The 26067-nt window shown below is 40.4% G+C and overlaps 3 protein-coding genes across 4 annotated transcripts; 1 reads left to right on the forward strand and 2 right to left on the reverse strand.

Annotated features, from left to right (window-relative positions):
* The first annotated feature begins 22 nt into the window (after nucleotides 1-22).
* LOC136439397 (ATP-dependent RNA helicase DDX1-like) lies at nucleotides 23-11822 on the forward strand. 2 transcript variants are annotated; one of them, XM_066434816.1, is made up of 29 exons: nucleotides 23-101; nucleotides 490-541; nucleotides 900-963; nucleotides 1150-1179; nucleotides 1399-1486; nucleotides 2131-2265; nucleotides 2428-2511; nucleotides 2742-2818; nucleotides 3021-3093; nucleotides 3334-3410; nucleotides 3759-3873; nucleotides 4195-4212; nucleotides 4574-4635; nucleotides 4872-4895; nucleotides 5085-5137; nucleotides 5700-5760; nucleotides 6007-6078; nucleotides 6402-6428; nucleotides 6556-6645; nucleotides 7102-7152; nucleotides 7257-7331; nucleotides 7681-7795; nucleotides 8305-8451; nucleotides 9325-9416; nucleotides 9599-9671; nucleotides 9951-10029; nucleotides 10152-10194; nucleotides 10466-10682; nucleotides 11195-11822. In XM_066434816.1, exons 1-29 carry the CDS (start codon nucleotides 86-88, stop codon nucleotides 11320-11322), a joined length of 2238 nt encoding a protein of 745 aa, XP_066290913.1. In that variant the 5' UTR covers nucleotides 23-85; the 3' UTR covers nucleotides 11323-11822. The 2 variants fall into 2 exon arrangements, with proteins under 2 accessions (XP_066290913.1, XP_066290914.1); XM_066434817.1 differs by lacking the exon at nucleotides 4195-4212.
* On the reverse strand, nucleotides 11630-21093 carry LOC136438369 (uncharacterized). The gene is made up of 18 exons (XM_066433137.1): nucleotides 20833-21093; nucleotides 20232-20291; nucleotides 19448-19565; nucleotides 18874-19025; nucleotides 18219-18384; nucleotides 17633-17761; nucleotides 16999-17173; nucleotides 16560-16669; nucleotides 16061-16183; nucleotides 15651-15850; nucleotides 15213-15372; nucleotides 14781-14900; nucleotides 14474-14634; nucleotides 13956-14069; nucleotides 13585-13664; nucleotides 13208-13351; nucleotides 12746-12845; nucleotides 11630-12492 (listed from the first exon to the last, which is right to left on the reverse strand). Exons 1-18 carry the CDS (start codon nucleotides 20935-20937, stop codon nucleotides 12451-12453), a joined length of 2259 nt encoding a protein of 752 aa, XP_066289234.1. The 5' UTR covers nucleotides 20938-21093; the 3' UTR covers nucleotides 11630-12450.
* A 672-nt stretch (nucleotides 21094-21765) lies between these two features.
* LOC136439387 (zinc finger protein 341-like) lies at nucleotides 21766-25950 on the reverse strand. Its single transcript, XM_066434798.1, has 3 exons — nucleotides 25828-25950; nucleotides 25273-25350; nucleotides 21766-24892 (listed from the first exon to the last, which is right to left on the reverse strand). Exons 2-3 carry the CDS (start codon nucleotides 25291-25293, stop codon nucleotides 22574-22576), a joined length of 2340 nt encoding a protein of 779 aa, XP_066290895.1. The 5' UTR covers nucleotides 25294-25350; nucleotides 25828-25950; the 3' UTR covers nucleotides 21766-22573.
* Nucleotides 25951-26067: the final 117 nt, after the last annotated feature.

A 26067-nucleotide genomic window follows, 5' to 3' on the forward strand; every position in this document is an offset into this window, starting at 1 on the left:
TGACATACTACCTTTCTACAAATAGCATAATCCAGCATGTCTGGAAAGGTCATGACGTCACTTAGATCGAGACTCCCCTGTCAAGATGGCGGCGTTCGAGGGTAAATTTTCAGGATTATTGCACACAAAAAAAAACGATTTTCTCCTGTTCCTTTAAGAAACTTGGTACTCAAGAAGTTGTAACGTGTAACATAGCAGGTCGGAGCTTTACCAGAATATTTTGACGTGCAGGCGTCGTATGAAAATGATTTGTCGAGCTATTTTTCGTGCATAGCGGGACGCTGGCAAAACCAAGTGTCCATGTGGCGAACCCGGATAGAGAAGGCATATGCGAATGCAACGTCAGGTTTTAATGTTCTAATCCACGAAAAAAGGACTCTACCAATGTGGCATTTTAGTATATGCTCACTAGCGGTGGTTACTCGTGATGTCATGTATTTGAGGTGTATGTTGATTTTTTTCTCTGTGGAATATTTTTGTATCCCCCAGAAATGGGCGTTATGCCGGAGATCTCAAAGGCTGTGGAGGAGATGGATTGGTTGTAAGTACATGGGAAATATTTGGTGCAGGGCGGGAATTCCCTTTTCCTATCCTGCTTTGTCTTTTATATGTCTAATTATCTAAGGTACTTGCGAAGTCTCTTCGCATGTCATTGGAGTACATGGAATCATTAAGAAATTTCATCTTACGCATCATGTTAGACAAAATGTACCAATAATGATGATGAGAATGAACCTCATAGATTTTGTTTGTTAATTTTTAAGAAAGAGAAAACATAATTGACAAGTACACCGAAAGTGTTCTCTCTTTCAATGTTCATCACTTATAAAATGATCTACGTGTAATTTTTTATTACAAATATTGCAAAGTAAATTTGTTAAATCATAATCATTCAACAGGCTCCCAACAGATATCCAGGCAGAGTCCATTCCTCTGATCTTAGGAGGGGGTGACATCCTGATGGTAGGCATGCTTGGCCTTAAGTTTAATGATGTCATGTTCTGTGGCTGCTATAGTTAGTTTGTCTAGTTGTATAAGAAGTAAACAGCTAGCCTTCTCAAAGCCAGTTTTGCACTTTGGTAATAAGTACAGCTTGGTTTACACTGTTCTGAATTGTGGACTGGTGAATAATTCTCTTGTTGGTTGCAGGCAGCAGAGACTGGCAGTGGCAAAACTGGAGTAAGCTTTTGTTTATCAACTCTCATATGGTTTCAGCATGTAATTATAACATTTGTGTTTCCGATCACATATTTACATTTTTATAATATACATCATCATCATCATCATCACAATGAAATTCTTCAATTTCTTACATTTAAGTTAATTTTATTACAAGTAATGCAAATTCTATACTCTTGTTCATTCATAGCATAACAAGCTTGCCTATCCATCTTCCAGGCTTTCTCCATACCAATTATCCAGGTTGTACAAGAGACTTTAAAGGATGAACAAAATCCGAAGATCAGGAAAGCTGGAGTTTCTGCTAGTAGGTTCAACTCTTATTATCATATAAGTATATATCGTTGACCAATCAAAAGGCTCCATTTGCGGGTCTATAATCTTCATACAGACCCGAAAAGCAGGTTTGTAAACTTTGTACGGACCCGGTGTTCGAACGTTACCATTAAATGACGGGGTTTTGTTTTTATATTTCATGCTATGACAAATACTACACAAATCAAATACAACACAAAGTACTACTAACTGCTATATGGATAATGGCTATATGATAATAACTTTAATGACCCGCTTTCCTTCGGTCCATACGGTGTGATAAGGCATGGTCGTTCCTTCGCGACCTCGGCACTTTATTCGGTGGTTATAGGAACGACCATGCCTTATCACACCGTATCGACCTCAGGGCAGGTCATTAACCCTATATTATGTAGTGCTATGTTTAACTTTAAGTCTTGCTATGATAAGTATTACCGTGATATCTATGACTTGAAAATGACATTTTATGAGAGAAGTTAGAGTTGTAACATTACATGTACATAGCAGTACTGTTAGATGGTCACTATCAAATGTCTATATAAGGTGTGGTAGGTTTTGGATTCAAATATGTCAAATACTTACTCAAGGAATATACACATATTCATAACCATGTTGTGATGTTTTACATGGCTACAGCTATCAGTAAATGGCAGATCAACCCGTACGACCGGGGTCCGTCTCTGGCGGTCAGCCCAGATGGACTGTTGATTCAGTGTCGTGAACAGAAGGAGTGGCATGGAGGGCGGTCAACCAAGGGCCTGGTCAACAAAGGTGTTTTTTATATTCTTTATAAAGTTGTATGTTGTTTCTCCAGGATATAAATGATTACTAGCATATTAAAGTAGAACATCAATATAAAACATAATAGTTTAAATATGGTACACACAGTTTCATGGAGTGATTTACAATGTACCTCTCTGCACTGTTGTTCAGGAAAGTACTACTACGAAGCTACAGTTACTGATGAAGGCTTGTGCAGAGTGGGATTTTCTACTTCCAAGGCAACCCTGGATCTGGGTATGTAACTCATCTCTACTGTCTGAATCTCTGCATTTTTATATTGTAGCTTTCTCTAAAGACTCTTAGCAATACTTCAGCACTACTAATGAAATTAGATGTTGATTATTTTAATCAAATTTTTGAATTTAGTTTAATTAACTTAACTAATGCCAACATCTGGACTTAGTTACTATAAGGCAAAACTTTTAGAGAATGGTTGAAGATCTGTGCTCTTTCCTCTCTTGCAGGCACGGACAAAAACAGTTTTGGCTTTGGTGGAACTGGAAAGAAGTCATTTGGTCGTCAGTTTGACACCTATGGAGAGGTAAAAAGAAAGAACAGATACAACAATACACAATCAATCTGTATATTTTTTTACTTTATGTACTACACTTGTACTTTGCATGCATGTTAGTTTTCAATACACATTAGGTGTAAGGATTGTGTAATTTTCTTATATATCATAATTGTGTCTTCAGTTCAAATATTATTCTGCCTCCCAGCACTAATGTAACTTTGTTTTGCAGCCTTTTGGTAAAAATGACACCATTGGATGTTACTTGGACCTGGACAACGGAACTATCAGCTATTCAAAGAACGGTAAAATCTTGGTCCAGTGTGTAGACAATATCTCGAAAAGTTGAATGGTAGTTGTGTATGTGTTCAGATTCATCCTAAATGTTTAAAAAATAACTTGGTCTTGCATTCATTTTCAGCAAAATCATTTTTATCCAGTGTGGTAACGTTTGAAGTAGCTACTAGCTAAGTGTTGTTTTGTCATTAACACTTACGATTAGGTCACAGTTTCAGATATCTTCAGCCTGTAATTTTTGCTTGTAGGAAATGATCTTGGCATTGCTTTTGAGATCCCTCCCCACCTGAGGAAACAGCCCATATTTGCAGCAGTAGTGCTTAAGGTAAATGATAAGTGTGACTATTACTTTCATATAGTACTAGTGTAGCATAGTTCAGCTATGACACTGATAAAAACTGGATAGATACCGGTAATCTGTATTCTATTTTGTAGTTGGTATAACACGCGCACGTAACTAATGCTAGTTATGTTACATCAAAATTCAAATCGTCAGAAAGGAAACGTAATGTTTATTTATATTTATTTGTTAATGTTTGTACATGTGTATTTGATAGTCTTTCTCATTTGCTTGAAGGTTCTACATAAGCTTACAATATGCATATTTTTGTCTGATTTACATGGTCAGTCCATATTGAATTTTTCAAGTTTGTCTTAAATTTCCCTGTTATAGAATGGAGAAATGCAATTCAACTTTGGAGACACTGCCTTCAACCATCCTCCCAAGGGCAACTACTTAGGCCTGGCCAGAGCACCTGAAGACTGTGTGGTCAAGTCGGCTAACACAGGTATATGTTTTTTGTTGCTGGTTCAGGAATTCATTTAATCTAAAACCAATTATGTCCATAGTGACTTTTCCTACATATAGATACATAGGCATTAATTCGATTTTTACAGAAGGGTTGACCACATTATGTTGCAATGGAAATGACTGTAGGTTGCATAAAGTTGTGATTTTCTTTGGATCTATCCTCTCTTCACAATGTTTGCACACTCCAAGACAAAGATCTTAAACACTGTCTCAAGAAACTACAAATGTTGCTTTCCCATCAGATGGGTAGACTTAAAAGGGATTAAACAACCTTTCTGTCTCTTCTTAAACTTCACAGCTGGTGGTGAAGCCAAGGGTTAGAACTCCTTATTGTCATTTGCTTACTACATGCTCTACATATAGTCCTTATAGATGGCTGCCTTACATGCCTGGGTTTCACTGTTATCAATGTTGCAAGGTTTCATTAGCAAACAGTATTATTTGTAGGCAGGCTTGCACATTGGCAAGATGTAATAAGGCCAATATTTGTACCAACTGCATTGTACAAATGTGCTATGTTGCAGTTTGTGAACTACAGTTTTGCTGTGGCTATATTTTGTTAAAACTTTTGTTCTTGTAATTGAAGCTTAAACTTAAAGTCTTTTACAATATCATGACACCAGCGAAATAGCTATGTCGTTCATCATTAAGTTTATTATTATCTATGCCCTTAACAGGAGGTGTTGCATCATCTCACAGTAAGCCACAACCCAATGCTCCGAAGGCCCTGATCATTGAGGTCAGTACAACAGTCTTAATGAAGTTGAACCTGTACTACATTCAATAGATACAGTGTTGACCTGTGCATATTCAAGATCATACAGTTTGGTGGTATTTTTGCCAGTGTAATATTTTATGGAAAATCAGAATTAAGAGTGAAATGAATAGTAGAGAAACGTTTTATGTCTGGTCATCTTGTACCTTAACTAATTTAGTAATTACCATGTGTGATGAATCTTTTCTATTTTCTCACAGCCCTCCAGAGAGCTAGCAGAACAGGTACATTGATAATCTCAAATATTTTGTTGACATAACTTTTCCATGCTGTCTTTGTAACAATCATTGATTTACTTGTACATGTGCGTTATGGAAGTCAAGAATTCTTGGAAAGAAAGTAAATTCAGTCCAGTAGGCTGTCCAAAATGAGGATGACACATAATAACTTGTCTCTCTTTTTTTCTTTCCTAGACACTAAACAATGTCAAGATGTTCAAAAAACACATCAATGACCCACCAATAAGGTAGGCATAAACTTTCACATCTCTACAACATTGTGACAGTTATTGAATTTGGATATTACAGGTCCTTTGTGGGATGTACTTCCTTAAAAATACAGTGTGTATGATGAAGATTAAAATTATGCAGTATAGACTCAATCTATTACAAAAGGATAAAATTTGAAGAGACACCCTCTATGTGTGAAATGCATTATTCAGTCGTTCAAAAAATGAATGAATGATTGAATGAATGAATGAATCAGTTCTGAATATATTATGAACGAATGAATAAGCAAATGAATACTGTATATGATGAAAGAAGGAATGAATATTGGATTGTGTAATGCAAAATAATTGCCTAGCCCACATGCCATTGGGCTTATATAACACCAAACCTTCAAGTTTCATATGTAGCACAAGGAATGGAGGTCAGAATATATTTGTGCTTATTGTAATGGATTTTCCTTGTGATGTTTTTATTTTACAGTATAACCAGCAGTATATCACTGTAATATGCGATTTAAGTGATATTTTGTGCACTTGGATTTACAAAATGTGTTTCTTTCTTCCCCCATTCTAAATCTAGAGAACTTCTCATTATCGGAGGTGTACCTGTAAGAGACCAACTGCAAATCTTGGACAGTGGCGTAAGTTTCATGTGTAGTGCCTGTTGTACTTTTAGCATGCGGCAACACTAGCATGTGTTACACAATTTCTCACAGTCAGGGATGATTGGGCCTCCACAAGTGGAAGGGCTGCTTGAGCAGAAGCTAGATTTAGTCAGGCTAGCAGCAACATTTCCATATCAATCTAGTGTACCCCTACAGCCTTTGTACAACATTTGTGATGCATTCTGTGGCATTTTTTTAACGCTAAATCTTTCCCCTGTCCAGGTTGATATTGTAGTGGGAACACCTGGTCGGCTGGAGGAACTCATCTCCACCGGCAAGCTGCTCCTCTCTCAAGTACGGAGAATGTTACAAACTATCACGGGTGTGATTTATATATGCTGTAAAAGTGCATTTTATCTAATAATATAGTGTGTTGTGTTTTGCTGTGATTTGTTGTATTGAGTTCTGTTGTGTTGTGTTACGTAGGATTAAAAAAGTAAAGTTCCTACTATGATTTTTGTAACAAGATGACAATTTGATATTATATCTTTATTATTTCTTCAAAATACCACTACTGGTAGTAGGCAAATGCTTAAACTAGAATAATGTAGTTTTGAAAGCACAGTCATGTTAGACTGATATCAATATGAAATTGACCATGATTTTTTTTCTCTCAGGTGCGATTCTTTGTTCTGGATGAATGTGTAAGTACTCTTATTATATACAAATATCCAAATTTTAACTGTATGCATATCATGATGCTTCATTTCTGAGGAATCTAAAATTTGCTGGACATAAAGACCTGTAACAGTTATGAATGTCCTTTTCCAGGATGGCCTCCTCTCTGCAGGCTATGGCCAGTTTATCCAGCGCCTGCACGACTCCATGACTAAGGTGTTTGCAGATGGCAAAAGGCTCCAGGTAAAATCAAAAGACTTTCTATTCATTTGCTTGACTGTATCTTAATTTCTTTGTACTTAAAATACATCTTGTATATAATAATAAGTAGACATTAAAGGCCTTTGTGTGACAAGATGTTGGATGTAATATAACATGCATACCTGTGGGTAGAGAAAGGCATCTATACTGTTTGGCCATTACAGAATCTTATATGAGTGCAATTCTTGTCAGCATACATAGAGCTGTACACGCTGTATTGTCATGCAAATTAAAAATTTCTGAACACTGACATTCTGTGAAAATATAGTTCCTACCCCTAATGTTCTTATTATAGCAGAAGTGTCTTAAGGTATTCAATGCATTTTCCCTAATTGTGTGACAATTGGTACATAATTATATATAAGATGGTCAAATATTGTTCTTGTCTAGGAAGAAAAGTTGTGACTTTGTGGTGTTTTCTTTGTTCCCTATTTGCAGATGATTGTGTGCTCTGCAACCCTGCATTCCTTTGATGTGAAAAAGATGGCTGTAAGTATATATGATTCATGAAGAGAACCTTTTTCTCATTCATCAACTTCATCAGCCTCTTCTTGTATCTGGTCAGGTGAACATGTGTTTGTTTGTTCCTACAGGAAAAGCTGATGTATTTCCCAGTGTGGGTGGATCTGAAAGGGGAGGACAGTGTGCCAGAAACTGTGCATGCTGTGGTAAGTACTAACTGTGTATATTAACAGCAACAGACCCACAGTATATAACAATTATAGTAGTAACAGAACTATGGACTGCATGTAACACTAACAGATTCAGAACCACATGAATATTCTAAAGTAATCTTTGTATATTTGTGAATCAGTCTTTGGTTCATTATTGTCTTTTACATAGTGACTTTGGTACATTGTTGTTATGAGGAAATTTCGGAATATATAGAAACCTCTATACATATAATCTTGCATAGATCGAGCTGTATCTTCAGAACGAACTCCATCTTGCCAAAGAAAATGTGGAGGAATTACTGTTGACGATTAATATGTTTTGACACAAATTGTCCTGTTCCAGATAACAAAGGTCGACCCAGTGAGGGACACGTACTGGCAGCACTGTGGGAGGAACCATGTGGAAACAGACGGAATCCACAATAAGGACAATGTACACCCTGGGAACAACACTCCTGGTACAACTGGTTTCTGATACACTTGTGCATAGCAACAATCTCCAAGTAGACGTAGCTTGACTTATTTCCTTTTTTTGTTTCTTTGCATTTGAATACCTCTCCTTGGAAAAAAAAACAGAATGAGATTGAAGAGCAGATGGACAAATGAGCTAAAGCTATCTGCTTATTTTTTAATCAGAGATTGCAAATTAAAGCTTCATGCATACAAGGTTTACCAACAACCACATATGAAAGAATTTCTTTATTTCTTTTCTAGTCCAGTATTAGAGATGTCCCATTCTTCAATGGCATGTCCAGTAAATAATTTTGTTAATGTGAATGTAAAGCAGAAGAGAGGCACGTACCTTATGTTCTCTTAGCGTTGTTTTTAAACCCATTATTCTTACTGCAACTGTATCAGTGGCAGTGTAGTAAGTGGAGTACTTGCACCTGTCATGTACTTGGGTTTTAGCTGAATGTAGGCTGAACTGAATTGAGATGCATTTTTGCTTCCTTTTTCTTTGATCCAGAAACCCTATCTGAGGCAGTGAAGATCCTGAAGGGGGAGTACACTGTCAGGGCCATCAAGGAACACAAGATGGACATGGGGATCATCTTCTGTCGCACCAAGCTGGACTGTGACAACATGGAGAGATACTTTATCAGGATGGGCGGAGGTTTGGCTTCATGATAATTTTTTATTTATTTTTTTTATCTTTATTTTTTTAATCTTTTTCATTTTTGAACGAACTCGCTCAGTGCAAGGCCCTAGGAGGCCACTAATCAAAGCACTGAACTAATTCTTACTCTAGCAGCATCTCTTTGCCCTAGGTCAGAAACATCAATGCTGGAGACAAGCATGACTTCATTGACCCATTAGGAGAAGCAGGGGTTACGAAGGCTGCTCGGGAAATTCCCTACCCCATTTAGGCCGGAATGTTTTTGATCCACTCACACCGGGGCATGCCTCTACTCTTTTTCGAAAGATGTGGCGGGTTCTTTTACGTGCTCAAGGTGTGATTCTCCTCAAACACGGGACCTCCATTTAACGTCCTATCTGAGGAATGTCCCTAACCCTAGATGAGCTAGGTACTCATTTACACCTGAGTGAAGTGAGGAAAGTCGTGTTAAGTGCCTTTCCCAAGGGCACAACGTCTGGGCACAAGTTCGGACATGTCTCTGGGCACAACTTGGGATTAGATTCCGGGTCCCATTGTTTGACAGCCGCGCGCTCTACCACTTGCGCCACGCGACGCCACCTTTTGAATCTTCTAAGGCAACACCAAGTTAAGTAGTTTGTACGCCAAAAAGGAAAAGTAATGCTACTACATGGAATATCAACACGTCATGGGTCCCAAATGAAAATGTCCAATTACTCGACTATGTATAACTACAAGAAAAAGCAAAAGACCAAAAAATCTATCTGTTGTAATGCTCCTGCAAAATTAAGGTGTGTAGTTGATATGTATGGTTTCCCATGGAGTAACAACATATTTTCTATAAGTATAACCATGATGAGTTTAAGACCTTTTTATATTTTCCCCTGACAGGACCCAACAGTTCCGGCCACCAGTTCTCCTGTGTTTGTCTCCATGGGGACAGAAAGCCACCGGAAAGGAAGAAAAATTTACAAATGTTTAAAGTCAGGAATTATGATATTTACTCACATTGACATTTTTGTACCACATCACTTCCTAATAATGTCAAACCTCTGTGCCACGTTCTGTTGTTTGTCGTGAAGAAGCTTTTTTAGGATTTTGAGTCTCTGCACTGTAGATTTAGCTTAGCTTTGAGTGCATTGTACATTTTTTTATGTCGTTACAGGACCGTAAAGTGCGTTTCTTGATCTGCACTGATGTTGCAGCTCGAGGTCTGGATGTCAAAGGGATTCCATATGGTGAGTGGCAGCTGTCAAACATTCAAGTCTATAGACCTTGACAAATTCAAATGGATTTTTAACAGACATCTGTTTGGCAACTTGCTGAATTGAAGTGAAATAAGACCACAACCCTATAGCTAGGTGTGGCTACAGCTGTCCACATGTTTGTATGCAGTTCAATGGATGGATGGATTGTATAAGTCAAGACATTTTTTTTTCTAAAGTGTCATTTTGGATGACCTGTATCAGATATATGCAGGTTATCTAACACATACAATACCTCATTTTACCACACAGTTATCAATGTTACTCTACCCCCTTCTGATGAGAAGCAGAACTATGTGCACAGAATTGGCCGTGTTGGCAGAGCTGATAGGTATAAGTGACTTTAATTACCTCTTCTCTGACAATGTTTTGACTATGAGGTCTCAGCCTTTCTGTCTTTGTCAAATATCATTCATTATTAAGAATAATTGTGGTATTTGCTCTTCTTTGCAGAATGGGTCTCGCCATCAGTTTTGTGTCCACTGTTAAGGAAAAGGTAGGTTTTTGAAAAACATTTCCGAACTTAATCCTAATGTGGGTAACTATTGTGTTTGCCATGACAGTCACTGTTTTATACAAGAAAAAAGGAAATAGACATAGTGGTGTGTTGTAATATAATCAGTGTTTTTTGTTGTTGTTGTTACTACTATATTTTTGTGTTAGAACCATTCAGGTTTGCTACCATGGTTTCCAACATGACAGACATTGTTGTCTGTTCTAACAAGTGTAAGTTATGTGTTGTAACCAGTATTTTCTGTTATAAGTAGGTGTGGTACCACGGCTGCCCCAGCAGGGGGAGGGGCTGTTACAACACCAGGCTGACGAGCCAGGGTGGCTGTGCCATCTGGTTTGATGAGCCGCAGTACATGGCAGACATCGAGGAGCACCTGGGGGTGATTATTCAGCAGGTGGAGGCGGACATGAAGGTCCCCGTGGATGAGTTTGACGGGAAGGTGGTGTACGGGCAGAAGAGGAAGGCTGGGGGTGAGATTTCATCTTTGTTACATTATGCAAAATGTAATTACATTGTAATTGGTTTTGGACTCTTGGATTTAGAAGGATACTGCTGTTATCGGAATACCAACATGAAAACATTGTGAAGGGGAGTACAAATGTACACACTTCCAGGAGTAAATGTAGTTGAATACAAGCATTTTTTGCAGCCCTCTGTTTTCATCTGGACCTCTCACTAAATTTGTACCTTAAAAAATCAAACGCACAAAGAAATTAATTGGCATCATGTCTGTACATGTGTGCCTTAACATTTTCCTAGACTTTGTCTGAACAGCTATGAAAAGGGTGCGAGTGTTCGTAAAATGAAAGCGAGAAGAAAAATGTACAAACTGTACATGATGTACAAAATAAGAAAGTGTGCCTTGAGAAGTGTCAAATACTGCCTAATAGACAGCTGTATGTTTTTGCCTTTACACAAAACCAATCGCTCTGTGTTGTTGATTCCAAGATATTTTATTCCAAAATTCTTCTGTGTCTTCCAGGTGGGATGTACAAGGGCCATGCTGCCCAGCTGGCCCCCACGGTGAGCGAGCTGGCAGAGTTGGAGAGAATGGCGCAGACCTCCTACCTGAACCTCAGAGAAAACCAGCAGACTTTGTTTAAACTGTAAAGCAGGCGGCTGAACAGGCCAAATCTCACCATGTCTTCCTTCTCTGGCATGTGCATTACTGCTTGAGCCAAACAGTAAGCCACAGCAGTTCTGATGCTGTTGAAGGAATGAGCAACAAAAGTTAATTTGTTTTTTCCTGTATAGGTACCGTATCAGTATAATAATTCGTTTCTGGTAGGTCTTGGGACGATAAGTAAGATTGGGCTGAAAAGTGCCAATTGATCCCGGAGGGCTAAAGGATAATCTTGAGAGCTCCTCTCTCCAGCTTTCTTGTCAATAAGATCGTTTAAAGTATCAAAGCTATAACTGGTGGAAGAGGAATGAAGCTTTCCCCAAAGACCTTTTATTGTAGCTCTGCTATGATATATTGCTGTTACAAAGTAACCAGATATTAGACATGGTTCAAAGAAAAATGCAACAAACGTCATGTACATTATAGGCATCATGATGGTGGAAAGACAGACCACGATGAACAATAAACGCTGCTCTACACACAATAATGTTTTTGTTTCTATGGCATGTTTACATGCTGGACATAAAAGACTGCACAATACATATGTAAGGATATATAATAGAAACTTGCCCACTCCCAATCTTTGAGTTGACACTGAGAATATTTTGTCTGGGAACATTAAGTTTGTTACATATCTTGTTAATTGTTACACTGGATGATTAGATATGCATTAAATGTGTGGAAGCTAAAAATAAGAAAGACATAAACATATAGTGACATAGAAATTGTAATACATATAACCAAGGAGGTTATATAGACATAACAAACTCCAGTCCCACTGGTGAGGGCACAAGATCACCCCAACATACAATAAGCCGTGTATTATTATAACTCCACATTTTTACTTCCAACAGGAATACCAGTGGAAGATATTAACTTATATCTAATAAGCTTATGATATTAGCTTAACTGAAACAAGACATATTTTCTTTCTCTGCTCACCCATCTTAGTTTATGCTCAGGCATTTTGCAAGAGATTCTTATTTGGTCCACAGATATTAAGCCCATTTGTACACATCATTACACAACAGGAAAACTTCCATTTTCTTGCTATTTACCTATCCATTTATCGTGCAACTAGAATGGGACTCCTAATTTCCATAAATTTAATTGATCTACAGCATGTCCTCTGCGTAGATACTCGGTTTGAAGATTTCCTGAAGAAAAAAAACACAGTCACGAACTTGGTTGAATTTTATATGACTTTGACACCCATATCTCCAATGCAATCCACATGATTAACAAAAGCAAAGCTTTGTTAAATTTTGTCGTCCATTGAAAGAACCAATTGCATGCAATATCCAAGTCTGGTGCTGTTCACCTTACTTGAGAAGATTTTTTATTATTCATATTGCCATGGGAAGGTGTGGTGGAAGACAAGGGGATTATGATTTTTTAAGAACAACATACCTTGTTCATTGCCAGCATGCCGCTAAAGATACCTTCTAGAGAGACGGCGGCGGGTCGGTTGTTTGGGCTCTCCTGCCAACAGGACAGCATGACCTGGTACCTGTTTATAAATTGATTTAGGAATAGTTTTAGCATTGCATGTGTAGTGCGTTCTGATCAGGACGCACAGCATGATCCGTAGTAAGAGAAGGTAACATGAAGGTTATGGCAGTCGTAGGTAACATTTACAACTTAAACGTATCAACTAAGAACCAAGAGCGAAAAACAAACAGAAAAAGTAAAATTAAAGCTAGGACCTCTGTAATCATCCATAAGGGGTTAACAGCAAGACAGCTCCTGATTCACATCTCTAAAAGCTTCTCAATTTTCTCAATACCAAGGGTAGTTGATCCATTTCTTCTCCTTAGCATAAGAGTGTAGTGAGGATTATAATATGGTAAGAATATGGTATGTAGGACCTACACTGCGTCGCTGCACCTGGAGGGCTGCGCCATACGCTCCTGGTTCCTGATGAGGTACCGCAGCAGCTTGTGTTGGGAAGTAATGTACGGGTAGGGCGTGGCGCCCAGGGTCGCCATCTCCCACAGCACGATGCCAAAGGACCAGCTGCAAGAGAGATTGATACTCTGACGCTGTATTATAAGAGACATGCGAGTAATATTCCAGACGTTCAAGAAACAGCACGTCGTGCAGAATTACAATTGATAAAGCTATGTTGAATTTCAAATTATTTCTGCTATGCATGTGTTGTTAACGACCAGTGAAATATCGTTATGTGGGAATATTTTCATGTGCAATGTGCACACACGTTCAATGTCGTGACATCAATGTTAACTCACACGTCACTCTTGCTGGAAAACTCATCATCATAACGCAGACACTCTGGGGCCATCCATCTCCAGGGGAGGGGGTCTTCATTCTGAACACAAGAACAGGGTGTACCAGAGGTCATAAGGTGTCTGTTGGTAAATCGCCCTGTTTCCACTGAATTGAAAACTTTAGTGGACAATATTTCAAAATGAGTAAGAATTAAAAGTTGACTTTATGTAGCTAGGCAAGTGTGTTTATGCCAAGCCACAATAAAGATATATCGATATAAGCAACAATGTTAATATTGATGAATGCGTAGTCCGTATGGGATATTGTGCATTGTTATGTGGAAAAAAATAATTTGGCGTTTTCATGAGAGCTGGCCTTGATAGTGCCGTACCTTCGTCTCTGACAGCTCCCGGTAGATTCCACAAGACAGACCGAAGTCGGACAGTTTTGCCACGTTGTCGTTGGAGATGAGAACGTTTCTGGCAGCCAGGTCCCTATGAACGACCTAGTAAGTAAAATCACGTAAATTACAGCGCTTTCGTCCATTACTGGCTACTTTATATGTGGCATTGCTGTTGTGGCTGTTACAAAGTATTCAACAGTTGAGATTTTTGTTTCATTATCAATACAGCAGTATATCTGACGAAATAAGAGTCTTGGAAATTTGTACTTGCAAAAGGTGGAACGACGGGACGAAAACACTTGAGTGTCATCTTAGTAACGTTTTGAATGATCGAGTCTTGACAATCATTGCCTTCGGTAGTATTTATATATGGACCGTTGATACTCTCTCTGTATGTTGTTGGTTAAAGAATGCACTTTGAGTGTGTGCACTAAGTACGTTCAAATGAAAATACTGTTAAGTTAAATGGTAGGGAGATGTTCTGATGACTGTTGTGTTTTACTCACCTTGCTTCGGTCCAAGTAGGCGAGTCCTGACACAATGTCCCTGGCGTAGGACAGACACTCCCGCCCAAAGGATGACGGGATGGTTGCCTTCATGTTGACAGCTTTTAGCAGTCCCTGTAAGTCCCTCTTACCGACGTACTCCAACAGGATGTAGATCAGGCCTAGGGGGAACAGCAATTTGGCTATTCATATTTCTGGACCATACTTCTGTTTATATGTGCATAAAACGTGGCATGAACCTATGGCCTACATTACTTGTTGGAAAATAACATCTATGGACTTCTTATGTGATGGATGTAACACATACCTTTAGAGAGGATGACTCCGCACAGCTGGATGATGTTAGGGTGGCCGCCATCTTCAGTAAGGTCCAGCAGAACCTTCAGTTCACGCTCGAAACTGTACTTTCCTGTGCTTCGGACGTTGTCTAATAAGACAGGATGAGAACATAAAGATTGCGTTTAATGGATAGATGAGAACTATACAGAATATGTATACCCCCCCCCCCCCCCCCACTTCGACCTTGTTGAAAAGTGGCCCTGTGAGCCGAACGAGCATTTCGAAGGAAAGTAAAGGCCTTGACTGACTTGACTTGACCCCAAATGCATTCATCTTTGTAAAACATCGGTAACGGCCATTTTACTATAATTCTGTGGGTGCATTGTGGCGCAGTATCAAATGGACAAAGTGTGAAAATTCTTCATAAGTCGATTAGTAAAGAAAAGGCGAGGACACTGACCTGCACGTAATCCCTTCGCAGCTAAGACTTTACTGGTCCCTCCTTCCCTCAGTTGAGCCCGGACCACGTGACCAAACTCGCCTTGCCCAATTTGATCCAGAAACGTGACGTCACTAGGATCCTTTGCCCATTGGGTCTGACGGATTCGTCTCAAAAGATCCTGTTGGAAGAAAATCATAATTTTTCACCAACTTTCCCTGCCTACTTCATCAGTGGCCCATTGCGTATCTTATTACGTCCCTGAGATACGATTGCTACCAACTTTTCACCAATCAGCAAATGGTATTCACATTTTGTATCATGTATGAATTGAACAATTATAAGGGTTTGTAAAACGTGCAAGATGCATGTAATTGATCGCTTTCAGGCAACAAACAGTACCGGAGTAAACGTCCTATGCATATCGCTGTGTTTTGATAAGAACAAGAATGTCATTACCTCGGAAAGACCAAAGGACTGTTTCTGTGGAGCACGCCTTCTGAACCAATACACTGCCACGCCTGCAGCCACAGCTAAGACGAGTAACAGGACCACCACTATTACAGGTGTTGTCCAGGAGTTTTCTTCAGGTGGGGTCGGTGTGTTCTGAACTGTTGGTGCCTGCGGTGTGGTCCCTGTCGGTGGTGGTAATGTAGTCTCTGTTTTGGGGGAAAGAACGGCAACCAAGGAGTGATCACGCAGCCACTGCTTCAGTATATGTCAACAAGCCATGGCTGATGATAAGGAAGACTTCTTTGACAAACAGAATTCCAGCACGAAATTTTTCAACATATCTGTATTCTATGTAAGCTTTAGATCGCATCGCCACACCTTAATCTCTATATTTACACTGTAAAGATTGTAGTTACCACAAGTGTCTCCGGTCCACCCCGCTCTACACACACATCTATTGTAGCGATGACAGTCCACAGAGTTACTGGAGCAGGCACAGGGCAGCTCGCAGTTCACTCCCCACAAACCACGGGTGCATTCTGAAAATAACAGTGAACTATGAGATGATAAACGTCATTTGTTACTTCACCCTAAGGGAGTGAAGTATCGTTTTGGCCTGTCTATACAGCCGTTATAACCGCCCTTCGACATATACGCGCTTAACAGACCAGCTTCGCAGGCACGCGGCGCGACAGCAGTATATATATGCATTTGGGGCATCGTCATAACACAGATAAGAAAAATCTAATATTTGGTATAAACAGTCCATTAGCTATATTTTTGGTCCAGTGTCCCCTATGTTGATTGACACGCCGGATTGGTGATGAAAAGTGGGATTTACTTCAAGTGGTAAATGTCAGGTAGGTCTGGTAATAATTTCACAAGACAAGCGCTCAATATGACGTTATCGCCCACCTGTAACATCCAGTCTCGCTGCGTCAGAGACAGCGCTCCCGTCTGGACTTAGTGCCTCACATGTGTACACCCCATTGTCTGCATCAGTTATGTTACTGATAAAGACCCGACTAAAAGGGTAGGAAGACAAAAATAGAGTGACGTAAGGAATATACCGATATATGTTTATTGCACATACATGTATACAAAAATCTATATATTCAATACGTGCAATTCATGAAAATTAATGGCAGAGGTAAATCAGAAGATCTTGCAGTTAATACTGCAACATTGAAACCTGGTGTTATTGTTGCTGTATGTCTCTAAAGTTGCGACTGTGTCCGTTAGTTCATAGAAACATTATTTCACTGGCACTTACAACGGAGACCATCCTGATATATTGATATCATATTTCTTACGCAAACATACACCAATAGCGTAACTATTTCTGTAGGCCTACCTTTCGATGTGTGTGGGATGCTGAACTACCGAGTAATTCCGCTTCAGCTCGTCATCTCCGAATCGCCACGTCACCGTCCTGTTTCCCAGGTTCACCACTTCGCAGACCAGCGTGGCGCTCTCCGTGATGTAGAGTGTGTACGTAGGCTCTATCCTAACTGTTACTCTTCTGTCAACTGTAACCAATGACATCATTTAATTTCCGTATCAGTCAATAAAGCCAACAGCAACAACGTGTGGAAAATAGCATAGGACGTACATGTATACTAGATTGAGTATCATTCTGTTTGGTTTCAGGCTCTGCCTTCACAGAAGAGCCTGGAACTAAAACAGGATGATACTCAGGCTACATCTATACAACTGTAATCTAGTTTCCTGTAAGTAGTCTCTATGACCGGTTACTCCATAAATGTGCAAAGTTGTTAGCGAAGTTGTTAACAAGGGTCGTGTCGTTAAATAGTCTGTCACCTTTTTGCAACGTTACTTCTTCCAATGATAAGATGTTTTCTTAGCTTGTGCTTTATGGCAATCATTATTTCATGATACCCACCCATCAAACTGTCTTTCCAAAGCTTTAATGACAGTACCATATATGATCTATGATAGTGAAGGTGAAATGCAGTCTCAAAACGAACCTATGTCGCAGGCAGGCCCAGTCCAGCCGATAGGACATTGACAGGCCCCGTTGAACGGGTGACACGTGCCGCCGTTCTGACAAGCGCAGCTCCCAGTGCAGTCTGCGCCATAATAGCCGACAGGGCACCCTGAAACATATGAAAGATAGATAGATACAGCATGGGCATGAGGAAATACTGGTCATTTCAACCAGGATGTTTCTCCAAACTGGACGCACACCGGTGCCTTTAAAAGCCCAACTCTATCTGTTGCTGGATGCACAATACAATAGCTAATCATGGACCAACATTTAGTCAAAGTCAATACAGGTTCACAGAGCATGAGTGCTTCCGGCTGTATTATGGTGTCTTCGTTCCAATCATAATGATATATAACCTAAGATTTGTAGTTGAAGAGACATTTGACAAGTGTTAAAGGTGACCACCTTGTGAACCTTGTCAGCTTTGAAAGGCAGACAAAAGCTTCAAACAGATTACAGATTCTTGGTTGGATCTCTCATTCTAGACGCGTTGACAAACGCAGCGCACAGCGGATTTCACTAATATTGATACGCGTGAATCGTATGTACGTATCAGCGACAGATACCTTCGTAATCCACTGTTAAGACCATAGTCCACGGCCTGAAGTCATTTACATCCCCAGTAGCGGAGACCTGACATTCCCATCTGTTCTGTGCGTACGGACCCATCTCTTCTTTTGTCGTCATATAGTTGCCAACGAATCCCAGGTTAAAGTCATTGTTTCCGTCCACCTGAAGAAAGGGACAAGCAGAGGTGATGCTTTACAAAACGCTATGTTGAAAGCTGATGATGACTGACCCCAACTTTTGAAAGCAATTTTTATTCGGTTCAGTAATATTGGGCAGCTTCATTTGAACTATGAATTTCAACTAAATGCAGGAAAAAGTGTGATCTACCAAAGGTGATAAATGTCAGGCACGTCTGGTAATTATTGCTTTTGGCATTTGATGTTTAAGGCAACCATTACCTGGACTTATCTGGCATTTATATAGCTTTTATATTACGCAACCATGCCCATGCGTACATGCAGTGCAAATGTATGTAACGTTATATACAATTCACAAAGCATGAAAGCAATAAAGACCATTCAACTTGCACATACCAAATACATGTGCATATTCAAGCATGATAGTGATATGTTAACAATGCATTGCAAGACATACAGATTTAGGGGTATTATAAACATTTTCAGATCATGGTATGGAATACGATCTACTCACGTTTTGGAAGCTAAAGAAGTTATTGGGTGCATATTGATCCTGCTGTACCCCGGGAAACTTGATGACGCAGTCGTACGCTTTCTCCTCTATCTTCCCCAGCCCTGGCAGGGCGCTGGAGTCCGCCGCGATCCTTACGGTGAAGTTTAAGTGACCTGAATGTATATATACTCCTTTACAACAGACTCTGAACATGTGTCGATATCTTTCTATCTATCTGTGGTACAATGAAAAGCCTTAGTATTAGCTGAAGAGAGAAACAACACATTCTATTCGTACCATCATCAATATCACTATATCATCAATTGAATTATGTATAGATGACAACATCATCATTGCCATTATATCAATGTGTTTATGACATGGTGTGGCTAAATCCACAATATTTTTCTTCGATTTGTGCATACTTATGTCTAAAAGAACTTCGACAGAAATTGTGTGATATAATGGTAAGCAGAATGGAGTAATGAAAAAGTCAAAAAGTGTATATATACGTAACTGTGAAATGTAGATCAGCCATTTTTTTCTTAATTTCTTCTCACATCATATTAAAAGGTGACAAACATGATACACTCACACAGATGGTTGTTTGTGTCGAGTCCGTCCGTCAAGTCGGAGGAAGAGACTGTTTTTGTTCGCCGGTCTCCGTTGTAGTATCTCATCTCCATTGAAAGCTTGAAAGGGCCTACCAGGTCCTACCGAGCGAATTAAACATCAACAAAAATCAACAACACTTACATAGAGATGACCATGACAACAGAGATGACATCATATTATTATAATTCATACCATAACGAAAACCTGCATATACAGCCTCGTTACGATGTAACGAAATTGATCTTGAATGTGAAAAGACCTGACACGAAGCAACGCACTGACACCCTCCCCCCCCCCCCCCAACTATGGCGCGTTCCATGTATTGAGGTCACAACTTCAGACAGACATTGAATGTCCTGACATCCAATGTCTGTCTGAAGCTGTCAGGACAGGGGCACAGATAGTCAATGACACTTTAAGCTGTATGATGTGTACAAATTGGATAAGAATTAGGGGTGAGTGCAAAACATGAGGGCAAATTGTGGAAAAGTCACTTCAAGTGGTGTCTGCAGATAAACTTACGATAACAACATTAAAGCTAACCGTCACCCCATAAGTTAACCTGTCGTGTGACGTCATCTTGCAGAATTTGGGGGCAATTTTACCTAATTCAAGAGCCCAAAAACTGCACTTAACGTTAGGAAAGTTCGGGCTAAGAAGGCTTGTTGAACCGACGGAGCTTTCGGGAAATAGGTTTGAACGCATGCAGTATGTCTTTACTTCCGGGTTCGTGGTTGACTTAATTCGTGTATGTTCGTTCTTACCTGTGGAGACATGGTACTTGACACACTGATGGGTGGTTTGGAGCACGTGTCGTTGAAGATCTGACAAGGAAAATGACAAATAACGTACTTAAACGCGGTTGACAAATGTGTAGTTTACAATACAGACAGTGTAACCATGCATCATGATTCTTATCGCTGTATGTTTATGTTATTTTAATGTGAATTCTGTAGTGTTCTATTTCAAACTAAGACTGCATATCGTACACATAATGGTTAATATAAGGGATATAACACACAAAAATTCATCAACTTCCAAAGAAAGCTTGAAATTCGACCAATCCAAAGATACAGGAAGTTGACTTGTCGTTCCCCAACTATGAACATGTCCATTTCCTTGTCGGGGCAAATCCCTTAAGTAACAAACAACACTAATGGTTACAACAAATAAAAACTAGTACAAGGGGACATATAAACCTGACTCATGGTCTGGTACACTCTCAATGAAGCTATACCTGATATAATGTCGCGATAGTGTGTTAGGAATGTTTCAGGTCAAGTTTTTCCCTGGCCAATTAACCAATACTGGCGCAACAGTTTGTTGTATTGATCTTCGCGATTTTCAAACCTTACAAGTACTCACCTTGTCCTGAACCGAAGTAGTGGTGGGTATCGTGGCGGTTTGTACGGGAACACCGCCAGCACACGCCGTCAGGACGACAAGGAAACATCGTGACGCGGCGGCCATGTTTTGGCTTGTTAAAAACACAACAGGAGAGTGAGGGTAGGGAGCTGTGTAATTCTATCCGTATTCAACTCGTCACACCTGGGCTACCTGGTCTTTCAACTTACCTCGCCTCGGGTGTCGGGCGAGACTAGATTATTGTGTAATTTTTCATGCTCACACCCATACATCGTATGTGTTCATATTACATATATATAAGGCTGACTTGAATAACTTAAATGTAAAGAAGTGAAGTTCTCAGGACACCACAACATGAATTCTAAAAAACAACAATCCTCGGACTATTTCGCTTCTATCCCTTTCAAAATCAAACTATGACTCTTTGTGACTGTACAGTTACAGAATTCATTTTTTTTTGCATCGTCGTCTAATACTGACGGGTATAGTGTATTGCAACCGCCTGGAGGAATGTGCCACTTGACAGTCTTAACGTCTGTAAATTCCTTACAGTGTGGGCACCGCAAACTAAACCATCTGATACCTAAACTGACAGAGAAAATATAACAAGACGTTTAAAGGACAGTAGCTCATCTTCAGGATGTACAGTTGGGTGCAAATAAAGGAATAGGATGGCAACATTTTCATCACTTAGTAACAACATTTCGTGCGTGAGGTCGAGCCCATTTTCCGAGTCAGTACACCGGATCCATGACGTCATTCGTGGCGGAGTCTCTATTGTCAAGTCTCTGATTTGCATAGTGGGAACTCCCCATCCTCTACCCATATGTATCTGTAGCCTATTGAAAAGGTCGCTGGGTTCGTCACAATCTTTGATCATGCGCTTGTCAAAAAAAGCATAAGGGTAGGAGGCAATACTATCAATGATCAAACACATTTATATAGTCTTTTTTATTTTACAAACATTACTTTAACCTATTGATTGATAGTAGCCTGTTTATAACTAGAACGTATCTGATATGCGTGCTGCACAACAAAAACAAAATCGAGTAACAACATTGTTTACACATCCTTCCGTACCCCACCAAAGTCTGTACTGTTTCAAAAAGAGAAACTTTCAACTCATGTGGATAAAACCAACTTGTTTGTCCACATATCTATGGCCCACAGCCATGCAGACGACCCTATCTGGTTGGGTCACAGTCTACACCCTTATAATTAGGATGTACACGAGAGAGTTTTATCTTCGGTTACGTCTTCAGGAAGTATGATCGTTAAGGAAGGTTGCTAAGGATATATGCCAATGGCTTTTTGACAAGGAAGAGACAAGGAAGTTGCAAGTTGCTCTGCTGTTGTTATCTGAGTAATCTGATGACATACTCTTTATCCGCAGGCTATGAATATCCTGGGCCTAATGATAAGGAAAATTACTACCCCTGTAATTACCCAACACTGCACACTTGCCCGGCGAGTAACACACTCAACTAAATTTGTTGTAAGTTAAACATGCAATCTGCTTCTTGGGATAATGAAATGTTACACCAAAATATCAATCAGTCCATTATACAAGATAGCAATACACTAATCAATCCCTAAAAAAATATAACTATAAGAAACTTGTTTTCAAAGTCAAGAATTAATTAGCAGTTTCCTTATAAATCATTGTGATGTTGAATGGCCACTGTGTTGTTTAGCTTGTACAAGAAGGCCTAACACAAAACTGTGCTATGCATATACTGTTCTATTTTGAGTTGATAGAGCCTTGCCCTTGGCCCAACTCAAAGGCCTGTGAGTTAAACTCCGTCCATGCCATTCTGGAGATCGTGAAGGTTGCATTAGCAGCCTCCATGCTCTCTGTGCCGTCCATGGACACCACTGGGAGATGTAGCTGTGGCAGAGGCGGGGCCATGACAAGGGTAGTCCTGGGTTGGGACTGCCCTGTACACTTGTGTTCCTTCATGTACTTCTCCCTGGTGAAACCTTTACCACAGCTGGGGCAGTGGAACTTGAAGTCTCCTGTGTGGAGCTTGACGTGATCGTTCAGATGGTCTTTCCTGTTGAACCCCAGCGAGCAGTACGAGCATTTGTACGGCCTCTCGTTGGTGTGGGTCATCAGGTGGTCCCGGAGTTTGTCGCGGCGGGTGTACGCCCTGTCGCACATGTGGCACTTGTGGGGCTTGTCGGTGGCATGCACTGTCCTGATGTGTCTGCCCAACTTGTTACTGAGCTTGAATCTCAGCCCACAGTGAGGACAGATGTGGTTCCGCTGCTCCGAGTGCCTCTGCAGGCGGTGGCGCCTCATGGCGTCGCTGGACTTGAAACCTCTCCCGCACTCCTCACACAGGAAAGAGTTCTGGTCGTTGTGGCTGACCATGTGACTTTTGAGAAGCTCCCTGCTTGTACAAATCCTCCCACACACCTTACACATGTGGCTATGGCTTTCTTCAGCCAGGTGTCTCTGTAGAGCTTTGTACCCTCTGCTGCGAAACACACAATTCGGACAGGAGTACTTTGCGTAGTCTCTCCACGTGAGCTTCACTCCTTTCTCAATCTTGTGTTCACTGGCTTGGTGCTTTTGTAACTCCATCTTGCTCACAAAACAACTTTCACACGTCCTACATCTGTAAGGTTTATGACTGTGGACAGCCGTGTGATCCTTAAAACTTTCGATGGTGTCGAACACTTTCCTGCAGGAGGCATCCTCACACTGGAACTTCCTTGTTAGCCCATGAGAGCTGGACAGATGCTGACTAAGCTGGCAGGATGTTGTGAACCTGGCTTGACAATGAGTACAAGTTATCTTAGTTTTAGTACTTTCCTTTGGGTTTGTGATTTCTGCTTCATCGGGTGAATTTTCAGGAAATCTTATGTCTGACCAATTTTGTGTTTGACTCAGACTTTCCCATCTAATATTGCCTCCTAATCCAGGCCCTGCTCCCAATCTGTCATCCTGGTTTGCTGCATCCCCGCCCAGGATTGCTCCACTCGAGAGAAGCTGAGAGAAGACCTCTGCGGGATCCCGTACCATGTCAGTCTCAACACTGCCAGGCCTCAGATTTTCTTCACTGTTCATACTTTCAATGACTCCCTGAATGGATGCTATTGTGAGTCCACCGTTACCTATTGTGTGGTCTACATTACTACATGTAGACTCTCCAATTATACATCTTGAGGAAATTACTGGAAAACTATTGGAGGTGCCTTTCTCCATTGGTGGATTTTGGCCTGAGGGTTCTGCAGAGGGGATCCAGGTCATATGGAGGTTCTCTATGTGGGTTTTCAATACAGTGTTATCCTGGAATTTACTCTGACACAACAGGCACTCAGCTGTCTTGTTGTGACTGTGGAGATGCCTGTTCAGAGACATGCTGTGAGGGACCAGTTTGTGGCACACGGGACACTTCACGTCCTTGGTTCGCTTGTGGTTCTTTGGTCTGAGACCTGCCCTCTCTTTCTGCTCCACCGAAGACTCTTCAGAAGATTTTTCTGAAATTTTTGATGTCGCTCTTGACTCTAGCTTGATCTCTTGCTGTTGTTTTGTTCTGATTGGTTGTTTGCTGGCAGGCTTCCCACCATGTAAGTCCTTCCTGTGCTGCCGTAGTGCAGCAAGACTCAGGAACGTGACATCAGACTTACAGAGGGAACATCGGAACCCTTTTGTACGAGTCTTCTTCTCTCTTATACACTCTCCTCCACTGTCATTGCAACTAGCTACATCTTTTCCCTCTACCTCCTTTGAATCTTCCAGAAACACTGAGCCATTGCTACTTTTGTCCTCTATTGAAGTTTCAAGGATCTCTATCTCTGGGTTGGAAACTTCCATACACACAAAGGAGCAATTTTCACACTTGTAGTACATCTTGCATTCAGATGAACTGTGAAGTGGTATGATCACATGTTTCCCAGTACACTGTCTCTTGTTAGAGCACTCTGTGCCCCCTTCTAGGGGCTTTCCTGGTGTAACTCTAGCTTCTCTGGGCTGAGAAGTGTCACATGTGGATCTATCTGTAAGGTTTCCTTCTGGAGGACTCAGACCATCAGGCTGGTTCCCTGACAGCCACTGAAAGAGTAACAATCAGAGAAAAATTATATTTCATGCTATTGTTATGATTACAGGAGGTAAAACTTGTACAAACTTGACCATCTTATAATTACTCCGGAGCGATTTACCTCTAAGTCTAATTTTCTTTTTTCATGTCACAGCAATTTGTGTCTTCAATGCAGAATACACAAAAGATAAATGCAAAACATTCATTTCCACTCTTTATTGCTCGTGCAGTGATGACTACTATCATGTCAACAAAGTATTGAAACTGATCCTTATTGAAAGAAACCTGAACACTTCTGAACATACAAACGAAAGCGACTGTTTCCTATCCATATACTTAATATACTTAATGTTGAACTTAAAAATTAAGCCTGTGTACAAAGCTGTTTTACCTCAGACATCACGTCCATCATGTCTCTCACGTACACGACTTCACTGTTGTGTTGTGACCAGTTGTTGATGCGTCGAGACTGCAAAACAACAATAAGAGTTAGTTGAACCCACATCAACATGTTGTACTTGTGGTGTTGTACTAGATTTACGTCTATAACTGAGGTCACGTAACACACCTGCAGTCTGTGGGCCGGGGGGTGGGGGGGGTGGGCGGGGGGTCGTGGTCTAGCTTGTAACGTTCCCTCGATTAATTATGTTAATTAGTTAACGATAAAACCTATGCAAAACCTATCCATATTTTCTAGTATCCGTCTCAGATCAGGAAAATCACACGGGGTCATTGTCCCAGCCTCCATTCAGCCAGAACCAGCGATACTGAATTTTGAAATGTAGCGCTCGTGTCGGAACCACACCGCCCCCCTCCCATTACCTTACCTACAAGTTCTATAAAATAGCTTTTTATAAGCGAGCCTTTCTTGGTCTGTCCTCTCAAATTATGCATTGTTATTCAACAAAGTATATATGTATGCTGTTTTGAGCCAAATTATCCTCACCTTTACAAGTGTCTGAAGGTGGAACCACAGTCTGCAAACACGGCAAACATAGCATACCCTCCAGCCCTTGCAGGGGTTAGAGGTCACAGGTCAAAGTTGACTGATACACCTGCCAGACCAGTTTATAAAGTGTATAAATTTTATCATAGGGAAAGCAGTCATCCTCAATGTATTGAGGTGAAGCTTTCAATTGGCTAGTGGCAGTGCAATGCTTTTTTTAAGTACAATAAAATGAAACCA

The sequence above is a fragment of the Branchiostoma lanceolatum genome, chromosome 7 (assembly GCF_035083965.1).
Source record: "Branchiostoma lanceolatum isolate klBraLanc5 chromosome 7, klBraLanc5.hap2, whole genome shotgun sequence".
NCBI classification, from domain to species: Eukaryota; Metazoa; Chordata; class Leptocardii; order Amphioxiformes; family Branchiostomatidae; genus Branchiostoma; species Branchiostoma lanceolatum.

What these genes read in the sequence shown, in the direction of transcription:
- LOC136439387 (XM_066434798.1), bottom strand. Translation starts at nt 25,293, where the DNA reads ATGATGGACGTGATGTCTGAG. An exon ending in TGATGGACGTGATGTCTGAG is followed by an intron (nt 24,893 to 25,272) that starts GTAAAACAGCTT and finishes TTACTCTTTCAG; the next exon opens with TGGCTGTCAGGGAACCAGCC.
- LOC136439397 (XM_066434816.1), top strand. An exon ending in ATCAATGACCCACCAATAAG is followed by an intron (nt 5,138 to 5,699) that starts GTAGGCATAAAC and finishes TTCTAAATCTAG; the next exon opens with AGAACTTCTCATTATCGGAG. An exon ending in CAGATGGCAAAAGGCTCCAG is followed by an intron (nt 6,646 to 7,101) that starts GTAAAATCAAAA and finishes CCCTATTTGCAG; the next exon opens with ATGATTGTGTGCTCTGCAAC.
- LOC136438369 (XM_066433137.1), bottom strand. Translation starts at nt 20,937, where the DNA reads ATGGCCGCCGCGTCACGATGTTTCCTTGTCGTCCTGACGGCGTGTGCT. An exon ending in CGACACAAACAACCATCTGT is followed by an intron (nt 19,026 to 19,447) that starts GTGAGTGTATCA and finishes ATATACATTCAG; the next exon opens with GTCACTTAAACTTCACCGTA. An exon ending in GCATGCTGGCAATGAACAAG is followed by an intron (nt 12,493 to 12,745) that starts GTATGTTGTTCT and finishes TTTTTTCTTCAG; the next exon opens with GAAATCTTCAAACCGAGTAT.